This window comes from Cebus imitator, unplaced genomic scaffold (assembly GCF_001604975.1).
Source record: "Cebus imitator isolate Cc_AM_T3 unplaced genomic scaffold, Cebus_imitator-1.0 Scaffold32, whole genome shotgun sequence".
Taxonomy (NCBI): domain Eukaryota; kingdom Metazoa; phylum Chordata; class Mammalia; order Primates; family Cebidae; genus Cebus; species Cebus imitator.
This window is the reverse complement of record NW_016107347.1, coordinates 9,959,405-9,987,114: the sequence shown is the minus strand read 5'-3', so window position 1 is coordinate 9,987,114 and position 27,710 is coordinate 9,959,405. Positions and strand designations below refer to the sequence as shown.

General features: G+C 40.7%; 1 protein-coding gene across 1 annotated transcript in view; it reads left to right on the top strand.

Moving 5' to 3' along the window:
• CD109 (CD109 molecule) overlaps positions 1-27,710 on the top strand; it is a 149,529-nt gene that overhangs the window by 25,210 nt on the left and 96,609 nt on the right. Inside the window, exons 3-5 of the mRNA XM_017524338.2 lie at positions 332-360; positions 6,086-6,316; positions 12,116-12,241. Of these exons, the coding sequence (XP_017379827.1) occupies positions 332-360; positions 6,086-6,316; positions 12,116-12,241 (386 nt within the window). The remainder of the gene's footprint in view (positions 1-331; positions 361-6,085; positions 6,317-12,115; positions 12,242-27,710) is intronic.

Below are 27,710 nucleotides of genomic sequence, written 5' to 3'. Positions count from 1 at the left end.
AAGTGTCCTTCAAGCACATATAACTCTAAAACAGCAAAAAGGGCAGCAGCAACGTGACAACAGACATGATAACAGCAAAGAGAAGCAGAACCTAATGTTTTTTGTGTTCATCCACTGATACTCTTTTAATCCTGATTTTTAATTGTTTGGCACAAAGATATGTAATAATTTATTGGGTCTTCTGGGCATTTAAAAGTTATTTTGGTTTGACCAAATATATTTATGATTTCATTTACATGTATAAGAGTATTGGGAAAGTTTTGGAAGTTTTCTATTCTATCATCATATTCAAATTGTGCTAACTCTGTTTTCTTTTCTGTTTTCCTTTAAGGTTCTTTTAAGACACTTACTCTTCCATCAGTAAGTATCCATTTAAAAAATCTGGTTTCAGAAATATATTGCATCAGTGAACTAAATAAATTAATATTTCACTGGATTTTATGTCAATTCACACATTTCACATTTCATGTAAGATTGGCTTGAGTTTAGTTCAGCCTTCAGATTATTTATGAATAATATGATTTCAGGGAGATTGATTATGAGGCTCTTCAAACTATTGGCAGAGATTTTCTCTTGTAAAATAGAGGACTTCACTGAAGGAAACTGGCCTGGATTATTAGCACAGAAATATCGACTGGTCATAAAAAGAATGAGACCATGTCCTTTGCAGGAACATGGATAGGGCTGGAGGTCATTATCCACAGCAAACTAACACAAGAACAGAAAACCAATTACCACATGTTCTCCCTACTTTCAGGTGGGAGCTGGACAGTGAGAGCACATGGGCACACAAAGGGGAACAACACACGTTAGGGCCTACCAGAGGGAGGAGGGAGAGGATCAGGAAAAATAACTAATGGGTTCTAGGCTTAGCACCTGGGTGCTGAAATAATCTGTGCAGAAAACCCCCGTGACACAAGTTTACCTATGTAACGAATCTGCAGTTGTACCCCGAACTTAAAAGTTAAAAAAGAAAGGAATCTGGGTTGGTTTGGTCCTGCTTCTGCTGTAATGAGCCTTCTAGTGTGGAATGTGAAATTAACACTCTGTTCCTCAGTTTCCTTGTCCTTGAAAAGGGCGGTGCCTCACTGAGACGTATTAGAACTCAAGGCAAAAGGAAAATTCAGTAATGTTGACCCTGTCTTTGTTTAAAACTTTGACTTTTTTGTTCATTGTTTTGCATTAATTTTGATGTTTTAAAGTATTAAAATATTATTTTCTTGATTGCTAAGTTTTTTGGTACTGCCTTACATTTTGTACCTTAGACAAGTCCCTCACTTACCTCACTGTAGCCCTGGGCCTGGAAAAGAGGATGAAGATACCATTTTTATCTCACAGAATGTCCTAGAGTGAAATGAGATGTGGAAGTGTTGTAGCATTTGCTATAGAAATGGAAAGGGGTTACTATTTTGTTGAGAGATTAATAAAACCTAATTAGATGCTTGTAAATGAATCTTACTTCCTATAGCTTTGATTTGGAAATTTGTACTTTTATTACTATGCTTTGTTTTGGGGCTTTGCATGTTTAATGTACAATATAGTAGACCACAGCATCCAATATCAGGTGCAATTTGATATATGTACTTTTCTGAGAACAGGTGACTAATGACTTAGGTCTGGACACATAGCATACTCGAATAGTATCAGCATTACCTCATAAGCCAGTTTCGCTCATTACCTTAAAAAAAATTTTTTTTTTTTGAGACAGGGTCTTGCTCTGATGCCCAGGCTGGAGTTCAGTGGTACAATCATGGTTCACTGCAGCCTCAACCTCCCAAGTCCAAGCAATCTTCTCATTTCAGTCTCCTGAGTAGCTAGGCCTACTGGCACATGTGCCACCAAGGCTGGCTAATTTTTAATTTTTTCTAGAAACAGGTCTCCCTATGTTGCCCAGGCTGGTCTCAAACTCCTGGTCTCAAGCAATCCTTCTGCCTTGGTCTCCCAAAGTGCTGGGATTACAGGAGTGAGCCACCGCACCCGGCCCACTTACTAGCTTTTGAAAGTTACTTGCCAAGCACATTCAGAAACCACATTTGTTTTGGGAGGTTCATAGAGAATGTTGTACTCTCAAACAATACTTTATAAAAATTAGTCAGTATGCTCTATCTATTCTGTTTCTTACATACTATATTTATGCTTTCTTTCCTAAGAAATATACTGCTACTAATAATAGAAAGTGGAGAAAAAAAGGCATAAACAGGCAGAAGTGGGGGAAAAAACCCTGCAGTCTTTGTGGCAATAAAACATTAGATTACATTAAAATAACCTAAAACATTAGATGCTGGCCCCAGTGCCTGTGTGCAGAACTATGTTGAAAGGGTATTCCAGTGGTAAGATCAAAATAAATCCTGTGTCATATATTTTCCCTATAACAGAAGGAGGGTGGGGTTTAAGTTCAGGAATCACAGCCTAAAGCACAATAATTGTCTGGTTTCCTCAGAGGAGTTTGCAGTTTCACATACCAGAAGCATAGAAAGGCTGAAAGGAGGTGGGGCAAGGGCGTGAGAGTTTCTTCCGATGATGCCAGTATAGACTGAGCTACTATGTGTCTGAGCTACTATTAGCTAGAAATTTGTCTACTATACTTCTTTTAAATCTTAAGCATATGAAATACTAACTCTGACATCCAGTATTTGTCTTTAATATTATGCTATTTCACTTGTATATAAATATAGCTATTATTTGCTGAATTATAACTTATTTATTGAATTATAAATAATAGCTATATTTATATACAATTGAAATGGCCTAGTATTAAATATAAGTATTATTTATTATTATTTATTGAAAGCTCTACTAGAGATTTTATTTTGGAGTATCTCTTTTTAGTAAAGCACAGTTTGAAAGACTTAGAGATAAAGTGTGTGGACAAATTTGATAATGCTTGACAAAAAGAGGTGACTCTGCATTTTAATGAGTTTTCAGTTAAAGCAGAACCAACTTTTTTTTTCCCACAGAGAACATACCTGTGGATAGAACCACCTTTTAAAGTGCACTTGCATTCTGACATTTGTGAATGTAGTATTTTAAATTATTTTTAAGGCCTTTATGGCTTCTTACTGTAAAATATAAATATTTCAAGAGTGTATCAACAGAAATGTGTTTTTTATTTCTGATTTACTCATTGTACTTCAAGACACTAAAATAACTCTCAATATGAAGTAAATAAAAACATATTGAAGCTTACTATAAATATTATTGTTTTGTACACAATATGACAGAAAAACTTGTTTTTCTCTTTGTTAAATGAGGGAGTGGTTTTATTTGATTAGAAATGTTTTTAATGTGTAAGTATAATTACTAATATATTTTGAATGGAAACTATCATCTTAGATTCTCAATTTTATTTTGAAAAATTGTCTCCTCTATGTTTAGTAATGGGCATTATTCATGAAGTATATGAGGATAAATACTATTGTGCTGTCTCGGTTTCCTTACAGCAGTAAATCTTTCAGAGAAGGTGAAATGGCTTTAGACAGCCCAGATTAGAATAAGTAATCCTTATTTATTGCCTAGCAAGAATCTTTTTGAGGATGCTTTCTTTATGTATCCTAGGCAGAGAGCTGTCATCTCCTCAGAGAGTTTGCATTTATGTGTACACAAAATAGACGTGTATAAGTGAGAATCAACACACCCAATCCAGGGGCTGATTGATATTCTGTTGGTCAAAGCTTAGGGATATTGTCAATTCCCAGACTCTTGTCCTGCTTTCAGACAGCCTCTCACTGTGGGAACTGCACCTTCCTCCAGCCCTGTGCCCTCTGGTCAAGGAGTCCAAAATCTCTGTGAGTAAATAATTGATCCCTGAGTAAGAGCTATGCACTCCAGCCTGGGCAACAGAGCAAGACTTTGTCTTGAAACAAAACAAACAAAACAAAACAAAACAAAACACTTCCTTATTGAAGAAAAGCAAAAACTGATACCAGAAGTCATTCAAAGGTGACATACTGATTGTTTTTCCTAATACTTTATTATTAACTTTCCAAATACACGAAAAACTTGAAAACATTTTATAATGAACACTCCTATACCTGCCACTTAGAGTCTACCGTTAATGTTTTACTATACTTGCTCTATCATTTTCTTCATATTCTTAAACCATATTGATACTATTCTGATGTCTGCTATTACTGGAAAATCCCCTTTGAGGTATCTGTACACAAAACTTATTTGCAAAAATGAGTCAGGTTATAGTTTCAGGACCTCAGTTTTAACATGAAAATCAGCTAAAAGTCAAGCATGCTAGTTATCTATTGCTAAGTAACCCTAAAACTTTGCTTCAAACAACAATAAACCTATACTTTTATTCCTTCTCTCAGTTTTTGTAGGTGAAGAATTTGGGAGCAATATGGTTGGGCATTTCTGGTTTGGAGTCTCATGAGGTTGCCATCATGATATCAGCTAGGGCTGCAGACATCTGAAGCCTTCACCGGGGTCGTGGCATTCTGCGAGGCAGCTCATTCACTGGGCTGACACGGTGGTGGTGGTGGTTTGTGGGACGCCCCGGTTCCTCCCAGTGTGGGCCTCTCCACAGGCTTCTCTAGTGGCCTTATCACCACTCTGGCTTCCCCCAGAGTGAGTGATCCTAGCGAGCGAGAGAGAGACAACAGGGCAGAAGGTATTCTTTTTAGGACATAACCTCATTTTAAGATTTAGAAGAAAATCACTCAGTCAGAGGACTTAGTGATTTTACAGTGATTAGTGATTCACCTTTTGAAGGGAGGAAGGTCAGATAATTTTTGGACATATTTTAAAATTATCACATCAGGGTTCTTATTAGAGTAGGATAGCTCATGGTGAGTTTGGATCTCAGCTAGTGACTTGGAGCAACTTTCTTAACTACTCTAAGCCCCAGCTTCAGTGTGTGTGTGTGTGTGTGTGTGTGTGTGTGAAATGATTTTGATGAGAGTATCTAGTAATGCTAGAAGGTAGGATTTCTATTGTTATTTTGAGATGAAGTTTCACTCTGTTGCCCAGGCTGGAGTGCAGTGGCACGAGCTTGGCTTACTGCAACCTCTGCTTCCCATATTCAAGTGATTCTCCTGCCTCAGCCTCCTGGAGTAGCTGGAACTACAGGCTTATACCACCCAGATAATTTTTTTTTTTTTTCTGACATGCCTGGCTAATTTTTTTTTTTCTGAGATGGAGTCTCACTCTGTCAGCCAGGCTGTAGTGCAGTGGCACAATCCTGGCTCACTGCAACCTCCGCCTCCTGGGTTCATGCGATTCTCCTGCCTCAGCCTCCCGAGTAGCTGGGACTACAGGTGTGTGCCACCATGCCCAGCTAATTTTTGTATTTTAAGTAGAGACAGGGTTTCACTACGTGGCCAGGATGGTCTTGATCTCTTGACCACGTGATCCACTCACTTCAGCCTCCCAAAGTGCTGTTATTACAGGTGTGAGCCACCGTGCCCAACCTAATTTTTGTATTTTTAGTAGAGACAGGGTTTCACCATGTTGGCCAAACTGGTCTCGAACTCCTGACCTTAGGTGATCCACCTGCCTCAGCCTCCCAAAGTGCTGGGATTACAGGTGTGAGCCACCACACCCGGGAAGGATTTCTGTTGTTAATGGTAGTAGCGGAAGTAGCAGCAGCATCAACCCTACAAAGACTATGACACATATGGGCAAGATGCATTAGGAGAATGCATCTCAGAAAACAGCTTGAGAGAAAATGGCAAGAAAACAAATCTTGTGCAAAAGAGCTTTTCATCAGTTGACTGCATCAAATAGGGTGAGTGTGGAAAAGAGGGTTGAAGAATGTTAGGTATTCTTACCTGCAATAACTGTTAGGGAGGACGAATTGGCACTTGGAATAGGAAATGGAAAGATGTCTCCTGCTGAGGGAGAGCAGTGGGCTGTGTGTCCCCCATGCCAGGAGCCCTGTGATGTAACCGGAGAGCAAACTACAGGATGTTAAAAGAGGGGAAACAAATTGTTTAACTCTAGTGCCTGGGAGGGGCAAATTTTCAACATCACAGTTACTTTTGATAATACCATGTATTTACCTTTTTCATTCTAACGTGTAATTAAAACGTTTTTGAGGTAAAACAGAGACCTTAATGTGAGATTTCTTTTTCCCCAGCTACCTCTGAACAGTGCCAATGGGATTTATGAGCTACGTGTAACCGGACGTGCCCAGGATGAGATTTTATTCTCTAATAGTACTCGCTTATCATTTGAGACCAAGAGAATATCTGTCTTCATTCAAACAGACAAGACCTTATACAAGCCAAAGCAAGAAGTGAAGTTTCGCATTGTTACGCTCTTCTCAGATTTCAAGCCTTACAAAACCTCTTTAAACATTCTCATTAAGGTAAGTGCTAGACAGAAATGAAGCAAGGAATTCTAGCCATCTTACTAAAGCCCTCTGGGAAGTTCTGCTTGTGTTATTGACACTGGAATATCTTAGAAGTCACCTAAGATAGGCTTCCCTCCCAACACAGAACTCCTCTATTAGTAAAGGAGGTGGCGCATGCAGTGCTGGATTAAGAACTCAGTGTCTTCAGTTGACCTGCTTGAATTCTAGACCTGGGATCTTCATTGATTTATTCAGTTGTTAAATACTTATTAAGCTTCTGTGTTCCAGGCACAGCCATAAGGCAGTGAACAGAAGCGATTAAGTCCTGCTTACACTGAGTTTATTTTTCAGTGGGTACTAGAAGACAGACATAATAGACATACAAATATATATTTATATAGGGTCAGGTATATATGTATTTGTGTGTGTGAGAGAGAGAAAAAGAGAGTGAGAAAGAGAGTTTGTGTCTGCTACTTTCTTTCTTTCCTTTTTTTTTTGAGTTGGAGTTTCACTCTTGTTGCCCAGGCTGGAGGGCAGTGTCAAGATCTCGGCTCACTGCAACCTCTGCCTCTTGGGTTCAAGTGATTCTCCTGCCTCAGCCTCATAAGTAGCTGGGATTACAGGCATGCGCCATCACCCAGGGCTAATTTTATACTTTTAGCAGAGATGGGGTTTCACTATGTTGGTCAGGCTGGTCTCAAACTCCTGACCTCAGGCGATCCACCTTCCTCTGCCTCCCAAAGTGCTGGGATTACAGGCGTGAGCCACTGCGCCAGCATGTTTGCCACTTTCTCTAGAGTTGTCTGGGAAGGCTGATTTGAGCAGAGCTCCAAAGGCAATAAAAGAAAATAAGCCCAGACAGAGGGGGAAGCATGTGGAAAGGCCCTGAGGAGGAGCTTGTTTGGTGCTTTGGAGGAACAACAAGCTGGTGTGTTCTGGAGCCCAGGGAGCGAGGGGACAGGTGCTAGGAGATGAGGTCATATACAAGTAGGTGGGTTAGGGTGGGGCTCATGCAGGGCCTTAATGGCCATGATAAGGACTTTGAAGTTTATATTAAGTGAAATGAGAATTCACTGGAGAATTCTGAGGAGCGATGATGTAATCTAACTGAACATCTTAAAAGGATCACTGTCAGCTCTAAAAAGAATAGATGCCGAATGCTAGCTGTGTGATCCTGGGGATATTTATTAACCTTCTAGAATCTCAGTTTCCTTATCTGGAAAATATGTAATAATAATAAAACCTCACAAGGCTTTTATGAGGATTCAGTGAGATAATTCAAGTAAACCATTTAGAACTGTGTCTGGCACATAGTACATGCTCATTAAAAGTTAGCCATTACTATTATTTTAGGACTCCATTTTGGAAGGTAGTCATTTGTTCTTTGCTGCTTAATACTCTGATGATCTGGAGGCACTGTGTTTAGCACACAGAGTGCCCTCCTGTGAGAATCACGTTGAACACAAAAGAGATCCAGCTGGGCCTGGTTTTCTATATTTCAACTGAGAAGAGCACTGGACATTTGACCATTACTTGAAAATAGGGTGAATAACTCATCCCAGTTTCCCTGGTATGTCCCTGATTTTAAAACTGAAAAGTCCCTGGTCCTGGGAACCTCCTTAGTCTCAGGATATTGGTTACTCCAGATATTCTAATGAATACTATAGTGTGGAAGATAAAGTCAGGCTTTTTAGTTCAGTATCGTCCTATTCTTAGTTTATTTATTGTTATATATTTGTTGTTATAAATTAAAACAACAAAACCCAACGAAATAAACATGTATACATTTAACTTCGAGCCAAGATATGTTTGTAGCCAGTATCACATTGGTTAGCATGGTGCTCAATGTACATTTCTTGAATTGAACTAGCATTATTTCAGAGTTTGCCTTTGCTATGTAACAGAATGTCTATAAAGTGGGTTGATATAGTGAATAGCATTTCTAAATTCATGTCACGTTCTGAGCAGAGTTGAACTGACTCCATTCATACCATCCTTCATCATTTATCCACATATATGGAGAGCTTACTGTATGCCAGAAACTGTGTACAATAGATGGTTTAATAAATGTCTGGCTCTCTGTGGCTGTTTACATTCAATGTAACAGTTTATGCAGTGCTAACTTTTATCTGCCTGCATAAATTGTATAATAGTACTGCATAAATTGCCTGTTTAAGATATTAACCTAGAACTAACCCTACAGGTTCTGGATAATGAGTCTGCATTTTCGTAGTTCTGCCTGTCTGCTCTGCTCTAATATCTTCCTTTGAACCTTTGATTTGCAGATTCTTTGGGCTTTTCTGTGCAGTTTGGGACTTAGCTGACCACATTTGGCTTTCTGGAAAGGGCTCAGAGAGACTTTCTTCTTGTTAGGTCTGGTACTGATATGACCCTCTTGGCCAGGGGAGGGGAGTTTAAACTAAAATACTACTTGGAACCCAAAGTGTTTGGGAACTGTGAGTGAGGGGTGGCCATGCTCTCATCTCTGTACCTAGGAGGTGATGCTCAAATGTGGACTCAGGTCTAGCTGCCTTCCTTCTTGCAACTTGCAGAGGCCAGGTGGGAATTCTTTCAGCTGACAACAGACATTTGGGCCAGGTTTACTAGACTATGATATTTTCTACATCTTTCAGTGTAGAATACTTTGTTTCTTGGCAAAACTTTTCAGAAAGAGTTGAGACTTAGCCTAACTAGAGCCCCTGAGACAGCTGTACTCCTTGGTGCAGCACCACCTGCAGGCTGATGTGGAGAAGTGCACCTGTGAGTTAACGGGGCCCATCTTGCCCAGCCAGGAGAGGCTGTAGGATGTAGCTAAGATACTGTCACAGCACGTTTAGGGGTGTTCAGTGTTGTTCTTGGGGACCACGGGGCATCTTTGGGTATTATTCATCTTGCACGCCCCAATAACTGGTCTTCTCAGGAGGGAAAGGGGCTTTGAGGCCTTTCGGCAGTAGAAAAAACATAACCTATGTCTCTCACGCCTCTGGCCTCCTCTAGCCAATTTGGCCTGACGCAGTGGAAATGAGTGCCTCTGACACTGTGATGGGAGCTGGCATGGCTGGCTTCTACTCTGACCTCTCCTTTAAGAAGTTGTTGGTGCTAGTATGGGTCAATGATCTTGTAGGGAAACAGGTGTTTTGGCTTGGGGGTATATCCTGTGACTGCCTTGACACTCTGTTTTGAAGCAGTGTTGGCCAGGTAAGGAGGCCACCTTATTTAAGTGGTTTGAATTCTCTAATTCTACATGCTGGACAGACATGTCCTTCACACATAATCCAGAAATAGTCGTCACAGACACATTCTCCAGCCAGGGAGCTTACTGCTTGAGACAGTCAGGTATTGTGTGCTGTGTTGAGGCACCTGACAGAGTTCCAGGGCCATCTAAAGGTGTCTCAAAGAGCATGCGGGGCCACTATTCCAGGATCTCTGGCCGCAGCTTTTCTGGCTGTGACTGGGGCATCATTCATACTGCACGTGACTGTGTCGTAGCAGGAGATGACCGCATGCAAACGCTGGGCTCTGCTGTGACACCACCATGCTTGCCGGGTCTAAATCCTGATGTGCCTCGTAGACTTCTGGTGTTTCTGCATTCTCTCCCTCTGCCGTATTGGTGACGGTAGACCTAGGTGCATGACAGGTTTGGGAAAGCAGAGGAATTATCTTACTCACCTCCAACCCTCCAGATCCCCCGGCTGCAGTCATCAGTGAGGTCAGTTCAGACTTCCTTCGTGTCTGGGAGAAATGTACCCCCTCACCACCATAATGTTTCAGTAGAATATGGACATTCTGTTTTCCTGCACTTCAGGTAGCACCAAAAATTATTATTATTTTTATCTGTGTCAGTTTGACAGAAGAAACACAATATTACATTGTTTTCCTTAATTATTAGACAGCATATATTTATTGGCTATTTATATGTCTTCCTTTGTTCCTGAGTCTTTGAACTTCATAGCCCTCACATGCATCATGCTGTGGTGGGCACAGCAGGGCCAACTGCTGGTAACAATGCCGGGCCAACTGCTGGTAACAATGCCTGGCCCAGGATTTTGCCTGGGATACTGTGACCTGCCTGTTATTGACTTGTTTTCGGCCTCTGGTTTTAACAATCGGTTTCTGGCTTATGAGACTGCTTCCTGCACAGTTCTCAGCATTGTACTTATCCCTAACTGTCATATCCTTGCTCTGGGAAAGAGGTTTCTTCTGGTTTCTAATAACTGGCTCCACTCACTACTTCCAGTCAAAGTTTAGAGAATAAGACTAAGGGAAAATATTCAACCCGTTCTCAGTCACAATCCAGTTAGGAATAATAAAATATAGATTTTTGGCAAAATAAAATATGTAAAATAAACATATTTTATTGCCTTTAACAATAATATGTACTCAAGAGAGATAAACTCCAGATATACAGGGGGCTTTCCAGGAAGCAGTCACCTCTGCCTATTGGAGGCATGTATAGGAGGCAAGAAGCTGGAACTGATCTCACCAGTGGGCAAGGAAGGGAGGATTTCCGTGCAGCAGCTGCAGAGACCTAGATGCATGGGCGTTTGGGAATAAACTGCAAACAGATCTGTAATGTTTAGAGGAAGATGAGCCTAGAAATGTAGACGGAGTCATATTAGGAAAGGACTTGTGAACTATGCAAAGGAGTAGGCAAACGAAAGCTGTGGTACCTAGTGGTCTAGCATTATCATCATATGTGATAATCAGTGACTATAAAACGTGTATAGTCACTGCTTTTTATATCCAGGGACTACGCCAAGTATTTCAACCACTGTAACTCATTCTCAGATTTGTGTTTCAGATGGATCACACTGAAAGTGGGGAGAATGTGGTGGTGAGGGCAGGACTAGAGGGGGAAGATCAGTTGCATTAGTGAGAAAATAGGACATGGTGGCTAGATTGAGGATGGAAGGAAGGAGACAAATTAGAGATGTATTAACCTTACAAAGTCAACAGGGCTGGAAATGTGAGAGGAATCTAGGATGACTGCTGGAATGGTTTGGATGAAGGCTGCATGAAGGGATTGTTGTTTGGGAGGTTACAGGAAGGCTGAAGTGTTTTTCATGTCTATCTTTGGTTAAACATCTCTCTGATATGCTTTTGTTGCGTTAAAAGGCCGGGCGTGGTGGCTTACGCCTGTAATCCTAGCACTCTGGGAGGCTTAGGTGGGCGGATCACCTGAGGTTGGGAGTTCGAGACCAGCCTGACCAACATGCTGAAACCCCGTCTTAAAAAAAAAAAATAATAATAATAAAAAAGGCTGACATGAGTTTGAATTCTGAATTTCATCTTGCGTTGGTGCCATAATGTGAGTCACGCCAGCCACTTGAATGCGTACCTCCCTCTCCAGGCATCAGTTTTCTCAACTACGAAGTGAGGATAACCCTGTTCTAAAGGAGAATGTAATGATTAGAGATAAGGCAGAGTGCCTGACACACATTGGGTCTTTAATAAATGGGGCCTGTTATTTCTACAGTTAAATTTTCTTTTAACACTACCACCACTGCGCTACTGCCAGGGATTTGGTGATGTACATGTTGTAGACTTTCATGTAGAAGGAAATAGGGTGCCAGGAATTTAAAAGGTGGAGCAGAATCAAGATGAACTTGGAAGAAATATGAGAAGAGAAGAAACTTTGATTTGTCTTCTTCAGTAATATAGTGCCTACATTTTCTGAAAACTATCCTTGTGCCATATTTTGGAGGAAAGCCCTGGATCTGGGTGGGAATACCGCAAGGCGCCTTTCCTAACCACAGAGGATGCACGTGCACACAGGCAGCCTCTGCATAGTTACATGTCTGCTTTTCATTTTAGGACCCCAAATCAAACTTGATCCAACAGTGGTTGTCACAACAAAGTGATCTTGGAGTCATTTCCAAAACTTTTCAGCTATCTTCCCACCCAATACTTGGGGACTGGTCTATTCAAGTTCAAGTGAATGTGAGTATAAATATATCTTTTGGGGGACTATTAAAGTGATTTAATTAGGTCATGTGGGGAAATAGCTCTAAAGTCATTTATTCAATGAAGAGAAAAAAGTTAATGTGAATATCTAGGCATTGAAGTGGTTTATTTTTAATTTATGATGTTTACAAGGGTTTATTTAGCCTTCATTCTAACATACTAGAATTTCCATCCCTTTTGTCCTTTTCCGTGGTATAATGTGTAAAAGTTAAAACTTTTGCCATTTTCGTACACAATGTTTACTTATTTGTTTCATGCATTGTTTTAAAATTAAGTAATAAATACATAGCTATTATTTGGCAAATTTTTTATCTTAGAATAATGACTCCTAATGAGTGATTAAACTAACCTATTTTATCTTTGTTTTAAGAAACAGTGACTTAAATAGCCACACCAACCTCTGTTCCCCATTTCTCCCTAGTTTCTACACCTATTGCCTTTACTTGCAGCCAACGTGCATAGCTCTGAAATCTAAATGGAGGGCATTAAATGGCATATAAATGTAAATGGGGGGCATTCATTAAAATGCCCTCCCTTTCTTTGTGCCTCAAGTTTTCTCCTATGTATCACTGTGTAATACTTGAAAATTCATTGAATGCTTTTCTTTGGAATTAAAAAAATAGAAACTCATGAATCAGAGCTTTAAAAATAATTATTTTAGAAAAGGGCATCTTACTAATGACATTTTGGAGAAAAATTCTTTGTTGTGGGCTCTGTGCTGTGCATTATAGGTCATTTAACAGCATCTCTGGCCTCTGCCCAATAGAAGCCAGTAGTAGCTCTTCTCTCCCTATAAGCTGTGACAAGCAAAAATTTCTCTAGGTATTGCCAAACATCCCTGGGAGGAAATATCCTCCCCCTGCTCAGTTGAGAACCATTGCAGCTGAAGGAATAATCATTCATTAGCCTAAGACCTGAGGCAAAATAAAAGTACCCAGTATTTAATATGTGCCCTGCTTTTTACTTGCATTGCCACAACAGTCCCGAAAAACAGGTTTTATTAAACTTAATTTCTAGATGAGGAAAATGAAATGTGGAGAAGTTTAGCAACTTGCCAAGAAGTTGGAGCTGGGAAGCAAAAGAAGCAAGATTTAAATTCAGGTCTCTGATGGCAAAGCCCAGCCTCCTTAGCTGACCCCATGACCCTCTGACCCCAGGATCACAGCATCATGATAGAAATACTTTGAATCTGGGCCCTGGTTAGAAGATAGAAGACACAGTAAATCCTTATCCAATTTCAAAGCAGTGTTTCTTAGATCAGCTAAAAGAAAAATGATAAATTATCAGGTTAGACGTTTGAAATTGCCATTTTTGTGGGTCAGAAATACCAAATATTAGCAATTCTAGATGCTTCAATCTAAATAGATTACCTTCATTCGGACAAACATGTGCTATGGATAAGAGGAGCTTCAATAGACAAATGGAAATATATGGATATTTCACATCTTAGAATTGTGATTCCATTTCTAGGGCATTCAGAAATAAGCAACCCAGAGGGAAGAACTTGGCTTAGATTTTGAAATATTAAAACATTTAATTTTCTTGATTTCTTTTTTGGAGTTATGTTCTTACTTTTGCTCTATTTAAAAGTAATGGGAGGCATGGTGGCTCACACCTGTAATCCCAGCACTTTGAAAGACCGAGGCAGGTGGATCATCTGTGGTCAGGAGTTTGAGACCAGCCTGGCCAATGTGATGAAACCCCGTCTCTACTAAAAATACAGAAATTAGCTGCGCATGGTGGTGAGCACCTGTAATCCCAGCTACTCAGGAAGTTGAGGCAGAAGAATCACTTGAACCTGGGAGGTGGAGGTTGCAGTGAGCTGAGATCACGTCACTGCACTCCAGCCTGGGTGGCAGAGCGAGACTCCATCTCAAAAAAAAAAAAAAAAAGATAATGGGAACTTCAACATTAAAAAGGAAGGATATTGTGACAATGCTCCAACTTGGATAAAACTTGAGGACATTATCCTGAATGAAATAGCCAGTTACAAAAAGACAAATACTTTGAGATTCCACTTATATGAGAGATTTAGAATAGTCAGAATTGCGGAAACAGAAAGAAGAATGCTGGTTGTAGGGACTGATGGGAGGGGAAAATGGGGAGTTGCAGATTTTCAGTTTTGCAAGATGAAAAAGTTCTAGAGATCTGTTGCACAACAATGTGAATATACTTAACACTAATGAATAGTGCAGTTAAAATAGTGAATATAGTTAGTTCTATGTCATATGTATTTTGCCACAATGAGACATAAAACAATTTTAAAAAGTAATGACGTAACTGTTTTATGTGATATAAATTGGTCATTTAGTATATAATATGTAAACCTTTAAATTTTTCTATAATATATATTTATGTGACATATAAACATGTAAGATATAATCAATTTTTTTCCTGTGTCTAAAGGGGAAGATATGTTAAATGAAATTCATGAAATTGTAGCACTATTGCTGAGCCTTGAGTAGGTAGGACTTGTGTGTGTGAATTGACCTGTGTGAATGAGAACAGTGCTGGAGGTGCAGTCTACTCTCAACATTTGCTTCATGGCCATCCTGCGTCTTTATGGGTGTTTGTATGATATGTTTACCAATTTTATTCTTTTTAATTTAGCAGGAGCTCTACCGAATGTATGACGTGGTTTTAAAGAACATTGGTGGTAATATTATGAAAGGGGTTCATACTTTTAGAGAACAATGTATTGCATAACCATTAAAATCATGCACAATTTACAGTGTGATCTTTGCTTATTTCCTTATTTATAACAGTGTAGTAATAACCACTGTTATAAATAGAAGCTTAGAGCAGTGGGTGATGATTTCTAGGGGAAGTAGAATTCTTTATATTTGAGCTTACAGAGAAAGTGAAAAGAGTAGGCATTTGTGAAAAATTTGTGTAGGAGCAGGGAAAATAGAAGGGAACCTTATGTGTCTGGGGATTTTGGAGAAGTTGATATTACTGGAGTATGTGGTGAATGATTGGAGATGCAGATTAGGAAGCACATTATGAGTTTAATTTGAATATGATTTTCAGTTCCCACTTACATTTTCCAGAATCTTTTTTTAATCCATCCATCTGTTCATCCATCCATCCATCCTTCCATCCACCCACCAACCCAGTGTGTATTAAGGACTTACATGGCTGTGATGAATACAAAGAAGTTAAACACATGACTTCTATTTTCAAAGGTCATTGTTGTGGCGACATGAATAATATGATAAAAATGAAATGACATAAGGGGGACAGACAAACACAAGACAGTGCAATGGCAGAGGAATTGTAAAGTGCTCGGGCCGGGTTGGTGATAAAGAGGGTTTATTGTTAGCACAAGCCCCGATGTTTTGGGGCCAGCTGCTCCCTCTGTCTCTCACAGTCTGCCCTGTTCTCCTTTCACTCTTCTGCCAACCTTTGAGGAGTCCTTCAGTTCTTCTCACTCCATTGGCTTAGCTGAATAATCATCATGCCCAGTGTCTTTAAAGCAGGCCTCTGCACGGGTGGCTGGCAGCCTATGGGTGGGCTGCCCTTGGGTCAGGGTCTCCATTGTTGGTCCACTCAGAAACCACCTCTGCATGGTGACCAGCAAGAGCAGTTTTAGCTGGATGACAGGCGCTGAGGGATTAATTTGTTTGATGAATGGTGGACAGAATAAGTACCAGAAGAGAGGGGGATAGAATAATAGAGAAAGACTTTGCAGAAGATGTGAGATTATACTTTGAAAGATTTATAGGATTTCTCATGTTGTGGACTTGGCTTGTCATGTTGCTTTTATAGAAAAAAAATAATGCTCTTAAGGAAATTTAGGTCATTAAAAAATTAAAAACATTTGCAAGATCTGGCCCTTGCCCACCTTTTCAGCCTTGTAAAGTGCCGCCCTTCCTCTTGAACTCTATGCTTTAGACATCTTACGTCCCTTAGGTTTCTTAAGCTCACCTGTCTGTCTCATTCTGGAGCCTTTTCTCATGCTGTTCCCTCTGCTGGGAATGTTTTTTCTTCCTTATTCTCGCTACTTGCAGGCATTCTCTAGAGTGGCCTGGCTGTTCCAGACACTCCCATAGTACTGTGTGCTTCCCTTAGTTCATTCATGTTACTTTCAATTGGTGGTCCCTGATAGATGGTAGCCTTTGTAAAACTCCTGACCTTCTAGTCTTGCTCAACCCTCTCTTCCTGGGACCAAGTTCAGTGCTTTTTCATGTAAGTAGAAAGCAGTATTTGCTTAACCGAATGTATGAAAGGTATATAACAGTCATTTGTCTTTAACCAAATAAAATTTTCGCTTTTCTATATTCTATAAAGCATCTTTATTTTTTTGAAGACTCATCATTGGAGATATGTTAATTTAAATGAAAAAAAAAAAAATCCCTTAAAAAATGCCCTTTTAGGACCACCAGGGGTCAGTATAACCAAGGAAATGTTACAGGAAGCAACTTCAGCCTTGGTCTCTGAATTTTGTTTTTCTTTGACGACTGCACAGCATCAAAAGACTGTATATTGCTTATTATTAAACCCCTTTTCTTTTAATAGTGAATAATGACATGGAAGAAATGTATTTATTATTTAAACAGCCCACCATTAGAGACTATATTTTTATTTTTCTGAGGCAATCACCATTCTCAACATAAAACTCAGGGAGAGGAAAATATTTATTTTCCAAAGAGTGTTTTTAAATTTTTTAATTTTTAAGAGACAGGGTTGCCCTCTGTCACCCAGGGTGGAGTGAAGTGGCACAGTCATGGCTCACTGCAGCCTCAGACTCCTGGGCTCAAGTGATCCTCCCACCTCAGCCTCCTGAGTAGCAGGGACTACAGGTATGCGCCACTACACCTGGCTAGTTAAAAAAAAAAAAACTTCTTCATAGAGACAGGCTCTTGTTATATTGCCCAGGCTGGTTTTGAGCTCCTGGTCTCAAGCAATCCTTCTGCCTTGGCCTCACAAAGTGCTGGGATTACAGGTGTGAGCCATCATATGCAGCCTTCGGGAAGGTGTTTTGAAATTCCATTTTGTCTGTAGAAAAAATATGAAATGATATGAGTATTCCCACTGAGAAACAGTCTCTTTAAGGATTACCGAAATTATCAGAGCTTTGATGTGTAGTGACTATACAGGTAATCAGAAAGTGGTGTTCTTTAGTTTCCCTTTGTCCTGGGTCAGGAAAAGGATCCCTTGGGTGAAACATACTTGAGGCCTCCTTGGCATTTCTCCACTTGTATTAATAACATGTTTGTTTGTAGAATAAGAGTAAGTCCTTCATGATACTGTATTAACCTTTCTGGATTAATCTAAATTGTTTGCCCTTCAAGTACTGTATTGCTTTTCACCTTCAAGATTTTTTATAATAGTAGTGGTAATTATTTTGTTCTAGTAGGATTTCTTTCTTTTTTTTTTTTTTTTTGAGATGGAGTTTCGCTCTTGTTACCCAGGCTGGAGTGCAATGGCGCGATCTCGGCTCACCGCAACCTCCGCCTCCTGGGTTCAGGCAATTCTCCTGCCTCAGCCTCCTGAGTAGCTGGGATTACAGGCACGCACCACCATGCCCAGCTAATTTTTTGTATTTTTAGTAGAGACGGGGTTTCACCGTGTTGACCAGGATGGTCTCGATCTCTTGACCTCGTGATCCACCCGCCTCGGCCTCCCAAAGTGCTGGGATTACAGGCTTGAGCCACCGCACCCGGCCTCTAGTAGGATTTCTAGGTTTTTTTTTCTCTCTCTTTTTCTTTTAGTGACAGAGTCTTGCTCTTTTTCCTGGGCATGCAGTGGCACGATCTTGGCTCACTGCAACCTCCACCTCCTGGGTTCAAGCCTCAGCCTCCTGAGTAGCTGGGACTACAGGTGCGTGCCACCATGTCCAGCTAATTTTTGTATTTTTAGTGGAGGTGGGGTTTCACCATGTTGGTCAGGCTGGTTTTGAACTCCTGACCTCAAATGATTCACCTGCCTAAACCTCCCAAAGTGCTGGGATTACAGACGTGAGCCACTGTGCCTGGCCTGCAAATGGCTTTTTCCCCCAATTTTTTTTTGTTGTGGTAAAATACACATAACATAAAATTTACCATCGTAACCATTTTTAAGTGTACGGTTCAGTGGTATTAAGTACCTTCATATTGTTGTGCATTCGTCACCGCCATCCGTCTCCAGAACTCTTTTCATCTTGCAAAACTGAAAATCTACACCTATTGAACAGTAACTCCCCATTCCCTCCCACTCCTAGCCCCTGGCAGACACTGTACTTTCTATCTCTATGGCGTTGATTAGTCTTATATCAGCAGAATTATACAGGATCTTTTTTGTGACTCTCTTTTTTCTCTTAGCGTAATGTTATCATGGTTCATCCATGTTGTAGCATATGTCATAATTTCCTTCCTTTTAGAGGCTGAATAATATTCCATTGCATGAATATACTGTATTTGGTTCCAAATGTTTTTGTATCTATGATTTAAAAATCATATTCTAGGTTACCAGAAGGTGATTTTCAGGATTCTTTAAAAGAAAGGCTAATGTTGGTGTCTGAGAGCTAGGCTTCTAGGAGCCAGGAGGGATCTGGCCACAGCAGTGCAGCCCATAGCCCAGAGCTCCAGGTCTCTGCGTGACCCAAGCACTGGTACTCATGTTCCTCCGAGAGTCCAGAAGAAGAGCCTGAGTCACTGAGAGATTTCTGGTCATTTATGATGGCAGCCCTGTGCTGTCTTTCCTCAGTGTCAGATGGAAGTCTGTTCTTCCTTCTAGAGTGGCTCAGGCATTTGAGTTTGCCATACTGGCCACCTGAGGCTGCCATTGGTTCTGAAACATCAGTATGCCACAGAGTCAATGGCCTGGGAGCTTGTTTAAAGGTGCATAGTCTAGGTCCCACCCCCAGATCACAATTTACTAATTTTGGCACAGGACCTGGGAATTTGAACTTTAAGTAAGCACTCCAGGAAATTCTACTAGTTTTTTTTTTGTACAAAAGTTGTTTAATTTCTATTTCTCATGAACTTAACATAGATGATTTAAAGATCAGAGTGGAAAAATACATAATTTTAAGGACCATATTTTGTGAAAAATGTCAAATTCTATGAGCCCAACCACAATATAACATTAAAATGGTGATATTTGTTTGTTTTGTCATCCCCTGTTTCTGATTTTCTAGGAAAGCATCTTTCAATACATGCTTTAAATGACCATAAACCACCAAAAATTTTAGTTGCACAAGACACAGCTGCACGATTTCTGCATGGAATAATCACATCCTGTTATATCCACAGTCATTAATCCTTTCACTCCCTAAAGGACTCAGAATACTGAATCATTTTCTGTTTTTCTACTAGTTTTTTGAATCACATTTTGAAAAGTGCTGATAAATGCCCGCCAACTAGGCATCTTTAGAATCCATCTTTTCCATTGAGAGGAAGCGTTGGGCAGTCAACAAGGTATGGAACTGGGGACAGGCCATCTGTTTTATTCTTTGACTTCCCTAGCAGTGCTACTTTCCGCTATTTACTTTACCTGTCTAGTAGAGCTCCCTAGCACCTTCGACATAATAAGTTAGAATTTTTGGGACAATGTATATCTTTTACAATAGCTTCTCTAGTGCTTCAGATGCACAGTCAACTTGGAAACCACTGAACTTGATAATCTTGCAGTCTTTTCTATCTGTCACCAACTACAATTTCTTAACCCTTGTCTCAATCTTAAGCCACTATTAGGGGTGGGGAATAAGAAATGGAAAGCAGAAAACTCACCAGGATTAAGGCTTGAAATCACTCTTCTGGAGCCCTGTGTAATGAAATGTGGGTATCAAATTATTATGTAACTCAGAAGCTATCTGCAATGAGTTATTTTTTTGCTTCTAACAGTTACATCTAGTTTCTCTTGAGTTAGTTGTTGTAGAAAGATTAGGTGAGGGTTGCCAACACCTTACTGCTTTTTATAACCTTTCAGGATATTTCTTATTTTTTCCAGCCTTGTTGCCCAGCCTGTGCCTGGGTCAGCTTGCTGCTTCTGTTAAGTTTCTCTGGAGCCAGTTTTCTTTTGCAAAAGAGCACATCTTTGTTTGGACAGTTCTTGTCCCTGAAGCATTCTACCAGTAGCATCTGCTTAACTTGTCTGGCTTGTGATGACAACTTAACAGAAAGCATGGAGCAAAACTTTGACAGGTCAGAAAACAGTGGCATTCTTTCTGAAATGTGGTTGTGGCTTTCAAAATACTTTTGCTAGTCTTTGCTTATAAGAAGAATGATTTTTTGGGGAAAGACCTCAAGCTCTTATTTCCTTGTTCAGTGACAAAGGGAGGGAGGAGTTGGTTTTAGAATACTGATTTCTTAGAGCATCAGCTGCCAGAGCTTAGCACTTCTCCATTCTTCCAAAGGCCCTGATAAACATCCCTAGAATAGCATTTATTAATCAGTGTTGTGTTATTTTGCTTTTTAAAAAATTGTAGTAAGATATACAAGTAAAATTTACCATTTTAACCATTTAAAAGATTAGTAGGCTGGGTGTGGTGGCTCATGCCTATAATCTCAGCAGCTTTGGAGGCCTGGGCAGGTGGATCACAAGGTTGGGAGCTCGAGACCAGCCTGCATGACCAACATAGTGAAACCCTGTCTCTACTAAAAAAGAAATATAAAAATTATCCGGACATGGTGGCACATGCCTGTAATCCCAGCTACTGAGGAAGCTGAGGCAGGAGAATTGCTTAACCCTGGGAAGCAGAGGTTGTAGTGAGCTAAGATTGTGCCACTGCACTCCAGACTGGGCAACAAAGAAAGACTGCATCTAAAAAAAAAATAAAAGTTTAGTAGCATCAAGTGCATACACATTGTGGTGCAACCATCTACCACCATCAATCTCCAGAACCTATTGTATCTTCAGACATTAAAAAAATGTCTGCCTCATTTCTTAAACTGTGAGCTCCTTGAAGACAGGAGTTCTATTTTATTAGTTTTTATATTTATTCTGTCTAATATAATATCTGACCTGTTATGGGGACTCAGTCACGCTTTTGGGATGAAAGAATGAGTGAATAGAGCTCCTTCTAGATGATTGCTATTATTATCCTTTGTGATATTCTTTGACTTATAGTTCCATTCTGGCATATGATCTTGCAACTTAGTAGAAATATCTTTGTATATTTTTATTTTGAGAATATATATGGTGGCCGTATTTGATGAACCTGTGAGCTAACGGAAAATAGAGCATTGGGATTAACACCCTGGACTTTCTCATTTTGAAAATTAGAAAAAGATTTCAGGTAATAACTGAATATTCTAGTTCCTTTAAAGTCTAAAAGGCACTCATAATTTTGGTGCCATATTATTCTTGTGTTTTTATTGAGCCATTTGATCTGCTAGTGTCCATCCTTTGGCAGTGGGCATTTTAATTTCTGGGCCCCATGCAAATGTTCATGAGGAGTTCTTTGTTTTGTTTTTTCTCTCCAGAAGCCACCCTAGGAGGGCCCCTCCTTTCAAATATGTCTTCTCTACTCCTCTCTGAAGGTACAGGTTTTTGGCATCAGTTAGAAAACTTTGGGGCCAGACTTTAGGATGTTGTTTATCAGTGACATGGAGGGTCTGAGCACATAGCATCGTCAGCCAGAGCATAGGGTCTCAGCGATAGAGAGGATCTTAGAGGTCACATAGATCTATGTCTCCACTTTATGGAGGAAGAATCTGAGATAAGTGATGTGACCTGGTTAGGCTAAGACAGTCTGTTGTGGGAGGGCCAGGACTAGAAACTAGTTGCTAATACTTTCAGTTCTGTAGAATTAAATTATTTATTTATTTTTGAGACAGAGTCTTACTCTGTCACCCAGCTGGAGTGCAGTGGCACCATCTCAGCTCACTGCAACCTCCGCCTCCTGGGTTCAAGAAATTCTCCTGGCTCAGTCTCCGGAGTAGTTGGCATTATAGGCATGTGCCACCACGCCCGGCTAATTTTTGCATTTTTAGTAGAGATGGGGTTTCACCATGTTGGCCAGGCTAGTCTTGAACTCTTGACCTCAGGTGATCTGCCCGCCCTGGCCTCCAAAGTGCTGAGACTACAGGTGTGAGCCACTGTGCATGGCCAGCAATTGCTGTTCTAAAATGGCCTCCAGGCCGGGCGTGGTGGCTCATGCCTGTAATCCCAGCACTTTGGGAGGCCGAGGCGGGTGGATCACGAGGTCAAGAGATCAAGACCATCCTGGTCAACATGGTGAAACCCCATCTCTATTAAAAATACAAAAAAAAAAAAAAATTAGCTGGGCATGGTGGCGCGTGCCTGTAATCCCAGCTACTCAGGAGGCTGAGGCAGGAGAATTGCCTGAACCCAGGAGGCGGAGGTTGCGGTGAGCCGAGATTGCGCCATTGCACTCCAGCCTGGGTAACAAGAGCGAAACTCCGTCTCAGAAAAAAAATAAATAAATAAAATGGCCTCCTTTAATGTTGAATTTAGATGTCAACCGGGCCTGTTGTATTCATTGGTGGAGAGGATTCCCACTTCTTTTATATGACTTGTGGGTGCCACAGGGATCACCTTGTTGCACATTGGATTGTTCCCAACATGTCCCAGATTCTGACCACAGCAGCCATGTGTTTAGATGGAAGATTTGAGTCCAGCGTGTAGGTTACCTGGTTGATCCATTAATATCCATTAATATATTCCTAAGGATTAGGCTGCTGTCACCTAACTGCCACTATAACTTCCTTGGTCATGTAAGGCACACAAAGATTAATTTTTTGTTGTTTGTTTTTGAGATAGTCTCGTTCTGTCTCCCAGGCTGGAGTGACCCTCTGCCTCCCAGGTTCAAGTGATTCTCCTGCCTCAGCCTCCCGAGTAGCTGGAATTACAGGCACTCATCACCACCCCTGGCTAATTTTTGTATTTTTAGTAGAGACAGGGTTTCACCATGTTGGCCAGCTTGGTCCTGAACTGCTGACCTAAAGTGATCTGCCCTTCTCTGCCTTCCAAAGTGCTGGGATTACAGGCATGAGCCACCATGCGCAGCCAAGATTAATTTTTAAAATAATTGTTTACCTTTAGGTAAATTCACAGAAAGTTGCGAAGATAACACAGAGAGGCCCTATGTACTCTTTATGTAGTGTACTCAGTGGTTATATCTTATGTTATTATAATACAATATAAAAAGCAAGAATTTGACATTAGTGTGGTATGTGTATATAGTTCTATATGATGCTTAATTTTCAGTGGCACAGAGGGAGTTTTGGAAAGTGATAACTCACTGAGTGCTGACCAGTGGTGGTAGCCCTGGGTCGGGGAAGGGGGACGCTGAAATGAATACTGAGTCCCCCGGTGGAGTGAGGAAAGGGAGAAAGTGCAAGAAATGGAGTTATTTACCCCCAAGGGCAACTTTCCTATTCAGTACAAAGCTGTAGCTATGCTGTTGCTTTTTCCACTTGCTTAAGATAGGTGCCCAGGAAAGGTGCTCATGTTACATGTCTTTAAAAACCATAATTCCTTGTACTTTGAGTAGGAACAGAGAGGGTTAAATGGGTGGTTTTTGTTTGTTGTCTGTTTTTAAAGGGAATATGTTTCTAGTTAGTACTTTTTATTTTCTAACACCAAGGAAACAAGTTTGTCCCTTGAACTGCATGCTGTACTTGTACTGCAGATGGTAACACTTTTTAGGGCATGAGTGTGCTTGTGACACTGGCTACCTGGCCACTACCATTCTAACTGGAGCCTTGTATGGTCTATGTCTTGGTCATTGGCTAGATCCATTATTCCCGAGTCCTGTCACTATGAGTGACTGTCAGGTATAGACCAGCTTCAGTTCTTCAGGTGTTTAGTTCTAGCCTTGATAAGAACCAGAATATTTGTTATCCTTTCCAATTAGACAAGGGATTCAGGAAAAAGCTATCTCAGCTGGGCACGGTGGCTCACGCCTGCAATCCCAGTACTTTGGGAGTCCAAGGTGGGTGGATCACGAGGTCAGGAGTTCAAGACCAGACTGGCCAACATGGTGAAACCCCATCTCTACTTAAAAAAAAAAAAAACAAAAAAAAAAACCACAAAAAGTAGCTGGACATGGTAGCTCGTGCCTGTAATCCCAGCTGCTTGGGAGGCTGGGGTAGGAGAATTGCTTGACCCGGGACCTGGAAGGTAGAGGTTGCAGTGAGCTGAGATTGCACCACTGCACTCCAGCCTAGGCTGCAGAGTGAGACTCCCTCTCAAAAAAAAAAAAAAAAAGGCTATCTCCTGGGAAGGTTCTGGTTCCTCTCTCCTCATACTCAGTAGATTATCTTCCTTTCCACTTGACAGAGAACACAGTCATCAGATGGGAATTTTAAAAAATTTTTCTGCCAGATTTGCATTTCTTGCCTGTGCCCATCTCATGCCTATTCTTTCTTTTTACAGGAAAGGTGCTGTTCTTCACATCTAAGACCAATATCCCGGTTTCTGCCTTGGATCCTTTCTTCCTCTGCTTTCTCAGAAAACTTACAGTGTTGACAATATCTTTCTTCTCAGCCTTCAAACTGCATCTCTTTCCGTCTTGAATCTTTTTACAAAATCTAATACGTTTAATTCTTTCTCATGGAAAAAACCAAAGATATGGAGAAATACTGTGCTTTAACCCTGCTTCCTCTTCAGTGACTCATGTTCCCATTTCTAGCCAGTCTTCTAAAAAAATGTAATCTAATCTCTCTGCCTCCATTTTTACCAACTCACTCCAGTTTGGCTCTGAGATTTCTTTCTACTTGTTTGGATTCTTCTTCTTTGTCACTTTTGCCATTTACTCTCTATTACATACTGGTACATGGCAAGTTTGGTTTTAAGTTTCTTTCATTTCTCACTCTAGGGAAGTTCACCCACAGACATGGTTGCAATATTCATCTATACACCAATGACTCTCAAACTGGCCTCTCTCAGAGTACCTATGCCTCTGAGTTCCAGCCTTTAAAACCATCTACCTATTCAACATCTGTACTTGGTTGTTTCAAAGAACTCCAAACTCTTCATGACCAGCATCATTCTTACGATCTTTCCCCACCACACCTGGCTCTCTTGCATTTCCTATCTTATTTAATTGCTCTGCCATCCATTCAGCTGTGAAGGCTGGTAACCTTAGAGTTTTTGACACTTCATGCTGCCTGACCACCCACATTCAGGCCTTCAACAATTCCCACAGCTTTTGCCCTTAAATATGTTTCTTTCTTTTCTTCCCCACCCCGAGACAGAGTCTTGGTCTGTCACCTAGGCAATCTGGGCTCACTGTAACGTCCACCTCCCAAGTTCAAGCACTTCTCCTGCCTCAGTCTCTCTAGTAGCTGGCAATACAGGCATGTGCCATCATGCCTGGCTAATTTTTGTATTGTTTTAGAGACAGGGTTTCTCCATGTTGCCCAGGCTGGTTTCGAACTCCTTAGCTCAAGTGATCTGCCTGCCTCAACCTTAAATGTATTTCAGATCCACCTACTTCTTTCTCTATTTCCACATTGACCTCCTTTGTCTAAGCCGCTATTATATTGTTCCTAGATATTGCAGTGTCTCTTAATCTCTCTGCAATACTTTTTTCTCCTTTGCAACCAATTATCAACACAGCAGTAAAAATAATCTAAACATTAGTTGCATCATGTTATTCCCCAGCTTAAAACTCTCCAAAGACTTTCCATTGGCCTCAGAACAAAATTCAGATGTTTTACCATGGCCTACACAGGGTCTCACCTGATCTAACTCTGCTTTTCCTGTCTCATCTCCAGATTTTATAACTCTCTGTAAATGTTAATTCACAGCTTTTATCATAATTTGTAATATATACTCATGTATGTGGTTATTTGATAAATATCCTGCTTTCCACTAGGCCAAAAGCTCCATGCGGGGGCGTATTCCTATTACGCCTGACATTCAGGCACAATGAATATCTCCTGAAGGAATGAATGAATGAATGCCTTTGTTATGTTTGGGCCTAAGCCCTGGTAATTCTGATTCAGTAGCTCTGGGGTAGGAACTGGACATCTCTGTTTATTAAACCCACCACAGCTGACTTGAATGCTGAGTTTGGGTTGAACCCCCAGAGAAATATGTTGCAACTACAGTAGACCACAGATGTTTAGACTCCAAACAGGAAAGGGAAGGAAAGGATGATGTAAATGTTAATAAACATTTTTTCTCATTTTGCAAATCCTATTGACTCTGTTATTCCTCTAAATAGGTCAGGGTACATCAGCTGACACTTTTACAGGATGATATTTCCATTGTGATTTCTTGTTTGTTTTTAAGCTCTCCCAATTTTATGGTAAAAGTAAAAGAGGGAAAAAATAGGATATTACATGATTGCTGTTATGTAGGCAATAGGTTTAGGCATAGTCAGGTAAGTAGGGCTAGGGATAAAGCTGCAAATATGAAGCTTTTCTGTTATAAGGGTGGAAAGAAACACCAGTCAGTACACATCTAAAGGTGAGAAGACATAGGCTGGCTTTCAAGGAGCTTCCAGTCAGAGAAGCTTCATGTAACGGATGCAAAGAACATTAGGTTAGGAGCCATACGACCTGGGCACTGTGCCCTACTCAAGTGATGGTGGGCATGGCATTTCAGCTCTGGGTCTCCATTTCCTTAGCTGTAAAATCAGGGATTTGGATCAGGGAATTTTTAAGGCTCTTCACAGCTTTACAAGTTCAAGCTGTACCTAAATGGGACTGGAGGGGACTGTAGGACTTGGATGGGAAGTGTGGGCTCTGAGCTGATTGACAGGGCTGTGGGGCTGGGACCAGGCACTGGTTGGAGTGCAGGGCTTGTAGAAATTAGTAGTTGAAGAGAAAGGTGGGGGAGTTTGTGGGCCGAGCTGTGGAGGGTATTAGCTATCAGGCTGTAGTTTTTAATTTCATTTTGTAGACACCAGAGAGCTCTAAAAACTTTTATGTATTTTACTTAGAATTTCTTTTTCTTTAAAATATATATATTTTATTGCATTTTAGGTTCAGGGGTACGTGTTAAGAACATGCAGGATTGTTGCATAGGTACATACATGGCAATGTGGTTTGCTGCCTCCATAACCATCACCTATATCTGGCATTTCTCCCCATGTTATCCCTCCCCAACTCCCCACACTCCACTGGGCCTCTCCTAGTCCCCCTCAACAGACCTCAGTGTGTGATGCACCCTCCCTGTGTCCATGTGTTCTCATTGTTCAACACCCGTCTATGAGTGAGAACATGCAGTGTTTGATTTTCTATTCTTGTGTCAGTTTGCTGAGAATGGTGGTTTCCAGGTTCATCCATGTCCCTACAAAGGACACAAACTCATCGTTTTTTATGGCTGCATAGTGTTCTATGGTGTATACGTGCCACATTTTCCCTGTCTAGTCTATCATTGATGGGCATTTCTACTGGATCCAAGTCTTTGCTATTGTAAACAGTGCTGCAATGAACATTCGTGTGCATGTGTCCTTATAGTAGAACGATTTGTAATCCTTTGGATATATACCCAGTAATGGGATTGCTGGGTCAAATGGAATTTCTATTTCTAGGTCCTTGAGGAA